At 40.5% G+C, this 9,369-nt stretch overlaps 1 protein-coding gene across 3 annotated transcripts in view; it reads left to right on the top strand.

The window, feature by feature from the left end:
• The window catches only part of ERBB4 (erb-b2 receptor tyrosine kinase 4), a 374,576-nt gene that overhangs the window by 221,003 nt on the left and 144,204 nt on the right, over positions 1-9,369 (top strand). For all 3 annotated transcript variants that reach the window (XM_017829495.1, XM_017829493.1, XM_017829494.1), the window contains exons 12-14: positions 1,819-1,951; positions 3,639-3,732; positions 5,160-5,314. In XM_017829495.1, the coding sequence (XP_017684984.1) occupies positions 1,819-1,951; positions 3,639-3,732; positions 5,160-5,314 (382 nt within the window). The remainder of the gene's footprint in view (positions 1-1,818; positions 1,952-3,638; positions 3,733-5,159; positions 5,315-9,369) is intronic.

Raw genomic sequence — 9,369 nt, 5'->3', positions numbered from 1 at the left:
TGTTTGACAAACAGAGTGCCAACATCCAACAGTGCTGCGCGCTGGAAAGCGGCAACGGAGGAGCAGTTCGGGAGAGTTGCTGCCCGGAGCAGGGTGTGCTCCTGTACAGTCAGCTGCTGTGATAGGCACTGTGCTGCAATGGGGGACATTATATACTCTGGAGCACAGAATAACCAGTTTTAAAACATGCCTTGGACAGCAGAAAGCATCTTTCTGCTGGCTGTTCTGCGATTTAGAAGGGCTTTGTGCTTCTCAGGTGATAAAACTCAGTATACTCTTCAATTGTTCAGGTAGATTGTAATAGACAGTACCTACTTCGCTGTTCCAGCCTGCACAGGGGAGACAAAACCATCAAGTATCCTGAAAGGAAAAGAGGATTTGTTTTTTCCTGTCACCCAGCTGTGCTGATGCACTGAAGGAAGTGTAGAAAAATAGTTCATGAAGAACAACTGTCTTTTTATTTCATATAAACCTACCAAACGTTTTTTTGCATTTTGCAAAAAGATTCTCTGTTGATTTTATTATTTCTTCTCTTTAAATGTGTGCTGGGCATGTACAATTGCTGTTTTATACGTGTATTCAGTGTGTGTGTGTGTGTTTGTTCCCAACTGTTCATCTTCATGCTACAGCATTGGAGGGGGTGTTAAAATTCTCCCAGCACACCTACTTTTAATTTTTATTTGACACTTCCCTTAAGCTGTTTCCAATGTTTTAAAAAGCAAACAAGGGTCTATATTGTTGCCATCTCTGATATTTCAGATCTTTGGTGGTTTTAATTTACTCAGCGCAATGTGTAATCCATTTGTGTAAAACATTTCATAGTGGAAAAATGAATGTGAAAATGTGAAAGTCCTTTCACATGCCAGAATTTGGCTGGAACTGCACCCTGGCTTTCTTCAGATGCTGGAGAGATAACGTGTTTTCTTTTGTTCTTTGCTCATTTTCTCCATCTGTCACATCATCTATATATTTACATAGAGAAGGATTTATATAAAATAAAAATACAGACTCTCATTCTTCGAAACAAACTTTCCCTCTCACCCTTTGTTCATTGCTTATTTTGGGAGTTTTAATAGAAAGGCTCTTTGGCTCTTCAGCTCTTCAGGTGCTTTTTACAATAAATAATTTAAAAATCACAGTTAATGATGACTTTCCTTCAACTTTTTCCCCACCATCCATAAGTTTTATTTCAGGGAGTCCTCAATTCACAGGTAGTGTTTTATATTTTAGTTTAATAGATCTTTTGTGGATTTGGACAATCGATTTTTCAAATCCTTTAAATTTTTGGCATTTACCATATCCTGTGTCAGGGAATTCTGCAGGTTGATCTATACTTTCTGTGGAGAAAAATCTCAGTTTTGAACCCTATTGGATTCCTGTCTCTTTGAATGCCCACAAGGGACTTGGAAGAAGCAGTGAACAATTGTTTCATGTTTACTTACCTCCTTGTCATTCAGGATTTTATAGGCCTTTATCGTGCCCTTTCTCACCCACCTCTAAGGCTGCTTCTCTATTTATTCCTCACGTAGAGGCTCCTCTCTGGTTTCGATCATCCTTGCAGCAGTCTCTCGAATCTTTTCCTCATTCAATTTTTTTCTGAAAGGAGCAAACCAGAAGTGTGTACAGCATTCCAGCTGGGAGTGCACGGCGTGTTTCTGTGGTGGTGTGATGGTAATTTTCTGCTTCTTCTCTGTTCTGTGTCTAGAAAATCTGAACATCCAGTTTAGTTTTCCAAGTGTGGCGGAATGCTGATGGCATGTTTTCCTCTGGATTTTGGAGGACTACGTACATTAGTGACAGTATCCTCTCTCTCTGCAGCTGCTGATGGAATGGTGTGTAATGAGTTGTGCTCAAGTGATGGCTGCTGGGGGCCAGGGCCAGACCAGTGTCTCTCCTGCAAGCGCTTCATCAGGGGAAGGACCTGCATAGACTCCTGTAACCTGTATGATGGGTAAGATATTCCCCCTTGCACTTTTCCTTGAAGTTGCTGATTATGTTCTTCAGGACTTTAATGAGTAAGTTATTTTGGGTTTATATTAATCAATATCTGGTTCCGTTGCCAATATTGCTGATTTTGAGTGAAATATGATGTGGGATAATATTTAAGGGTTTCTAAATCTGAACTCGTGTAGAAAGCTTTCCCTGGTATTCTGCTGACTAAAATTTTCATGCAACATCAAAAGTTTGTTGCTTTGCTTGCTGGGCATGTGAACAATATGACTTAGGTGAAGACTTACAAAAAACCTCACCATTTAGCCCTACTTGAATACTGACACCCCTATTCAGAATCATGCCATTATGGTCAGATGAGTTAGATTAGGCATGTGATAAAGAAATTCTCTGAATAAGAACTCCAGAGTAGGAAAACCCACTCTCTTTTCCATTATGCACTGTGTAATTGTACACACAAATATAAATAAGAAAACCCAACATGAGTTCTTCCCCCTTTTCCCTCTGCTGCTTATACTGGGGGAATGCCTACACACAGCACAGCCAAGGTGGCTGAGTCTGCCTTATGACAGAAAAATAGAACTGAGCTGCCTTTATTATCTGAAGCAGCAGAAATTCATGATTAGGCTGCAGAGGGAAACGGGTGGAATTTCCCTTCCTGTGTAACAGTGCAGCAAGGTCCAACACTTTCAAAGTCAAGATAAAACCCCTTAAATTATTTAAATTCTTTTTTTAAGCTCAGACTGTTAATTGAAAGTAACTCTGGGGTTTCATTCTCCTTTTTTTCCTGCCTTGGATGCCAACTCACGTGACTGTTAAGGAAAGAGTACTGGATGAACTCCCATAAGTACTCTTCTACCTGGAAAATGCATGCAAAAAATATCGTGCCAGAGTCCAGTTTTATGTGCCTAAAAGCTCCTCTTCTCTCTTTCTCTCTTGCCCCCCAATAAAAAGAAGAGTTGCAAACCACAGCTGTATTCTCACATGCACTGGAATATACTGTTCCACCCTTTGTGGCTGCTGCTGTGAAGCCTGTCACTGTAAGATAATGAGGAGACTCTTGTGACCAGCAGTCAAGTCAGGATATTCTGCTCTGTATCGATCAGTGGATGGTATTTACACTCTCCACAGGCTCAGTTCTATCCTAAATATGTGGAAACATTTATAACCTGGGCTTGGGGAGAAGTTTATTGTTTGCATGAGAACTCTGCATATTCACGTCGTTGGGCAGCAACATTTTACAGATTCAGACCTCAGTCTAGAATTGTTGTTGAAAACATTACAAGCCTTTTGAGAATGGGCTTTAAAAAAAGAGTATTTCATCCATTCTCACATGTAATGAGTGGCAATTCTATGGAAGAAAATCGAGAAATGAGCTATTTTTTCCTGTTAATGAAGTCTGTATTTCTTAAGGAAAGAGAGGGGAAAAAACACTAGGATTTTATACTGGCAAACAAGATGTCATCCACTTCACCTGGCTGTGAATGAGGTGCTGATGGGCCTTGTTTCCAGGTGGCGGGAAGCAGTGTGATGATGATGATGATGGTGGGATTGGTCTCAGCTGGCACAGCCTGCCGGCCCCTCAGCACACCTGAAATCAATTCCCTCAGGTGAAGAGCAGCCATTTTGTCTCACTTTCAGTTCTGAAGGTGCTTTTCGCCTGACCTGCCTGCAAAATATTTTCCTAGGGAATTTCGAGAGTTTGCAAATGGTTCTGTCTGTGTGGAGTGTGATCCCCAGTGTGAAAAGATGGAAGAAAACATGATCACGTGCTATGGACCGGTAAGAACAAAATTTGTTATGCTACATAGTAACTTGTAAAAGTGTGCTAAAGTACAAGTCTTTTCCGCTTACAGGCTTTAAAGCAGCTGTTGCAAATTAGCGTTAATGAAAGCAGAAAACAGGCATATTCTGCATGTAGAGAAAGAGCTCTTCTCATCTTAAATTGGTGCTGGGAGTAAATTTGCTTGCATCAGTCTCCTCTAGATCCAAGGAGATCCTTTTCTTTCTTTTCATGTGTTGTCCTAATGCTTTAGTTGTACAGATGCACAAAATTTTTACAGACAGAAAGCATGCAGTTTGATCTGAGTGCCCTCTTTTATCCCTGTTTTTGTTCTTCATACTCAGTTCTGTCCTGTTCTACTACAGCTGCAGCTGAGCTTTTTTTTTCTTTCTAAGTGTGGGAATTTGTCTCAATTTGAACAATATGCTTTGGTTAGGCTTTAAGTTCTTTTGATAGATAATGTATATCATGCATCCTGAATGCATGTTAACTGTGTTTCCCACCTTTATAATGGCAAGTAAATCTTCTTTCAAAGATCATTTCTCATTTGTGAGATAGAAGCTGTCTCTTTCTTTTAGTTTGCTGTTAATTGCCAAGATTACAAGTCACAAGGATCCTGGGAAAGAGTTGTGTTTTAGGCTCTTGGTCATTGAGAAAATTTAACCCATAATTGATTTGCTTATTTTTGTGACTTAGTAAATGGAAGAAAAAAAAGCATCATCATTTCTGTTACAATACTGTGTTTTGTACAGTACATCCATAAAGCAAGAAGCTAATGTTTCAAGTGTTCAACCTATGAGGGAAATTTGGATTTGTAGCAGGCTTATGGACATAAAATCCTAGACCAGTGCTCAACCTGAACACTGGATTTGGTTATACAATGCTTGTCATCACAGCTTTAATATTTCACTTTTACGTTATCCAAGAGCCTTGGTTCACAGTTTGTAACAGTTTAGTCTACATATGTAGAAGGAGACCTTGTAGTTCTTCAGTGTTTCTGTGACTAGATGCCACATACAAGATGCAGTGTGGAAAATAGTTCTGGAGTGCAGAGGTAGGGGAAAGGCTATTGCAGTTGCTTTGCAAAAGTGGTTCTCTATTGAATAGTGTTGCAGGAAGTTTCTCAGAGTTAAAGTGGGCATGAAGTTCATTGTGTTAAGCACACCAATAATATTAAGAAACCTATTTAGGAGCATGAATTTAATCTTGCTCTCTGCAGAATAAGTTAATGGTGGAAAGCACTGGAATTTATACATCTGTTGTTCCTTATCAGAGACTGGAACCATACAGGTAATTCACTGTTCCTTGGGAAAACAATTACAATTGTTGCTGAGTGCGTTGTCAGTCTAGGACCTGCAATTTTAGTGCAGCAGGTAAAGAGACAGCAACTTGAATGCACTGCTTTTCTTTCTTCCACTCTCTCCAGGGACCTGACCACTGCACAAAGTGTTTCCATTTTAAGGATGGTCCAAATTGTGTGGAAAAATGTCCTGATGGCTTACAGGGGGCAAACAGCTTCATTTTCAAGTACGCTGATGAAGATCGTGAGTGCCATCCATGTCATCCAAACTGCACCCAAGGGTAAGTGCAAATTCTGTGCAGTGAGCCATCCTATTTACTGTTCATAGCACACGATGGTTTACATACGGTTTGGCTTAGTAAAGCACTTGTCCCACTCCTGAAAACAGAGTGTGCAGAAGCAATTTAATCTTCATTTTCAGATCTCTCGTGACATTCAGGTTCTAGTCATGAATGCCCAGCAGCTTATCACAGAAAAGCTTACACCCTTTTTGAGAACCAGAACAACTGTTCACAGCAATGCCCTTAGCTTTCCTTCTAGCTACCTCTGGTTTGCAGCAAATGCTGTTATTTCACTTAATATGGGCCTGCAAAACGACTTTATTTTTATTATTTCCTTGTTGACAGAATCTCTGCTCCTTGGTATTGGTGAATAAGCCAACAGCACTGCTGTGAGACAAAAGTGTTGCTTCTCTCTTTTTCCTACAGAAATGATGCAAAGGGTTTGTCTGAAACCCGATTTTGTACAGGAGTCTGAGTCCGAGCGTGAATTTCTCAGATCTTGTCTAGGTGCCCAGAATAATTTGTTACATTTGGAATTATACAGCCCATCTATCTAAGTCAGAATTAAGAATCTCTGCAGCAAAAGAAGTAGTCACATACGCACCTACGATTTTGCACCGACCACATAAGTTGTGAATGCCTTTTCCATGGGACAGTTGGTGGTGTCCAGCATACAAAGAAAGGGAGAGGCAGCCAGGGGAAAATAGAAAAAACATCAGCCAGCGAAATAATCTTCGACAAGAGGCTCTTATTGTTTAGCAGCTAAAATTAAACCAGTAAATTATTCAATGTAATCTTGATGTCAACAGCTGTTGCCATTCAAAATGAGACCTTTTGCTGGTTTTGCAAATCTAATTACAATAGACCCATTAGGGAAATGAAAGGGGGATCTGAGAGACACAGCCAGGATCTGTTACAGATTTGTCTTCCGCTCCCCTCAGACCATTTAAATCAGTTATGCAATAAGAAAAATGCTGCTACTGTGGAAGAAGAGTTTAAGAATGATATGAAAAGATGAGCACACCTCAGGAGCTCTGGTCCTGGCTTTCACAGATGGAAGAAATGCCAATTCTGATCTGATCCTTCAAGCCCAGCTAAGTATGATGCATTTACTGTCCGCCCAGCATAGACAGGGCCTTGCAGCTCTGCTGGCCTCCGGGAAGCAACACCTTCCCATTCCCTCCTCATGTCTGAGGAGTTCTAAATGACCCAACTATTTCTAGTGTTTGTGGCACAAGTGTGGTTCTCCTAGACCAGGAAGAGAGGAGAATGTTTTCCATGCCTTTCCACTTCTCCGTATGCACCTGTATTTTGTAAGTGGTTGTTTTTATCTCCCTGGGTAGAACAGGGTCAAGAAGAGAGGCTTTTAAGTCTTGTGCTGAAAATCTGGTATTCTAGTTCATAAACAAATAGCAAGGGCATTAGGCAGTTGTAGCTGACCTTGCCAGTATCCATTGGCAAGCCTTGGTGACAAGTCCTTTATGCTGAGTTATGTTGTCATTTAATCATTGAACTTTCAGCTTTCCCTTTTTTTTATTTTCCCCTGCTGAATAGGTTTCATTTAGCATTGTGTGCCAATCCCCAGAGAAAGAACAAGTAAAGGGGCCAAAGGTGTGGTTATCTCCCAAAAGAGGAGCTATCCCTCTTCCATGAGTCTACTACTCCTCATAGAAATCCTCATCCTCTTTATTAAAGAGTTAAATGTGTCTATTCCTAGGTATTTTATTACCCCTCATAAAAACAACACCCTCCTCCCTCAAGTCTGGGTAAGCATGGCTATTCTTTTCTAGTGTTCCTAAAGACTTTGGGGCATGTGATAATGTTAATGAAGCTGTTAATGACTGTCCAAGATGTTTGGGATTTATGGGTTGTCCATCTTCTTGTCGACATTATCAGGGGCTAAATATGCCCACAGAGGAAAGGGAAATCAGTTAATTTCTCTTGTTTTCTCCTTCAGTGCTGAATTCTCTAGTTTCATATCCTTCCTTCAGAAATTAATATTTAAATTCCCCTCAGTCATGATTCTTCAGTGAAATAGGTTGTGATGGAAACACATCTGGATATTTGGCTCACAACTGAAAGGTAGAGATAAACCATAATTCTACTTCATCTATTATGCCTGTTCTCCTTGCTGTCAGATCAAGTGCTGGAATGAAGCCAGTGCCCTCTCAGTACAGCTTGGATACCCATCAAAAAGTGTTGAGCTGCTGCAGAGCAGTGCTCCCAGTGTGATATTAATCTCATTTGTTCAGTGCTGCTGTCTGTGAGTCAGTCTGCCTGACGAAATGGGTTGTTCTCATCCATTGTTTCTCCTCCTCCCCACCAGTTGTCACCAAGGAAGATATCTTCTGTCCCACCTCTGTTCCCTGTGATCCATAATTCCATCATGGCACTTGCAGAGGATTGCTTTACAGACTGGAGGATTAGCTTTGATAGCACCATTCTCCTCTCTTATTCAAATGTAATGACTGCTTCTGTTAATGGGTGTGTCATTATCCAGCCCCGTTAATGATCTTGCATTGACCAAGAGAACTGTCAAACAGTGACTTCCTTGGGTGCAACAACTGTGCTCTTGGCCTTGCATCCCCATGAAAACTGAAGCCAGTTTGGAGCAGATCTGAGAAGTGGGACAGCTATCCTATTTGATTCAAGAGAGTTGGAAAGCATTTGGCATCTCTTCTTGCAGGGCTAGCCAAAATGGAACACTTCCACAGGAATAAAATACTAATTATGTAATAGCATGTGACAGTCTGCTTCCTTGCTGGGCAGGACACCAAATGGGAGATCTCACTGGGCACCTCCCCTGATCATACAAATGCATTTTGTCACACAGCTTTTTGAAGGAAGTGCATTGCTCTTCACCAAAAAATTCTTTTCCTTCTAAGCCAAGACCAGAGAAGCCATGGGAGCCTTAGCAGCATGGGTGTGGTCCTGAAGGGATTTGAAGGCACAAAGACTATTTTGCCCCTAAAGCTTAGGTGTATTTTTTAGGAAGACATTATGAATTCCAGATGAAACAATTGTAAGACCCCAATCCCAAAGCCTCAAGCTTTACTGGGAGTGTTACTTTTATTTAAGGCTCTAAAATAATTTGAATTTTTGCAAAGCCTTTTAGTTCTTTAATACCTTGAGGTCCTTTAAAGAGAAAACACCACCCATGTTTCCCAAGAGATTTCTTTTAATTTAGTGAGAAAATAGGCATTTTAGCAAAAGGTTAAAAGGGGTGACATACAACCAAAACAGAATATTTCACTGAAGTATCCGCCACACACCAACTCCTAGTAAAATATAACCCATGAATTTGAAGTTACCCAAAATATTAAGAATACAAAAGAGTAAAGAAAGGAAAAGATTAAGAGAAGAAACAGGAGTAAAGAGAGAGAGAAGAAGAGAGAAAGAGTAAAGTAAAAGAGTAGAATAAAACAATTAAATAGCTACCACCAAAGAGCCTTATGGAAGTCTGGGGCTTCACATGGCTATGGCAGGTCCCAAGAAGAAAGGCAAGATGGTGCTCATTTGCTCCTGTATTTAAGGGCTTAGGCCTCTGTGGTCACCCCTCCCAGGCCACTGGCCACTCAGTGCCCTCCAGCTGGATGACCACCACAACTAAGGTTTTCTCCTGCTCAGAGAAAATCCATTTATGCCATTTAAAATCACTTTTGTTTATTTCCCATGACAAAGATTTTTGAGAGTTCATCTGACTAGAAATGGCTTTGCTGCTCCACATCTGTGCACAGCTAAGACCTCACCTTTCAATCTTAAGGAAGCTGATGAAAGACAATATTTGGCAGAGGAAAAAAGGATTGTTTCAGGAAAAAAACAGTTGTTACTCCAGTTTTCAAAACTTGACATTTTAACTCACTGTTTTCTATCAGAGGTTGATTATCTGTAAAATTAGGATGAGCTCCAAGAGTAATTTTCTGGATAAGCTGTATTGAACTGTTATAAGGTACTGAATATATCATAAATAAATCGGCATGTATCAGTTAACCAGTTCATTTTACAGAACGAACTTGGAAATGAAAATATCATCCAGACTCCAAGCAGAAGAAACC

The sequence above is a fragment of the Lepidothrix coronata genome, unplaced genomic scaffold (genome assembly GCF_001604755.1).
Source record: "Lepidothrix coronata isolate B3197 unplaced genomic scaffold, Lepidothrix_coronata-1.0 Scaffold165, whole genome shotgun sequence".
Lineage (NCBI taxonomy): Eukaryota > Metazoa > Chordata > Aves > Passeriformes > Pipridae > Lepidothrix > Lepidothrix coronata.
This window is presented reverse-complemented; position numbering and strand designations above follow the sequence as displayed.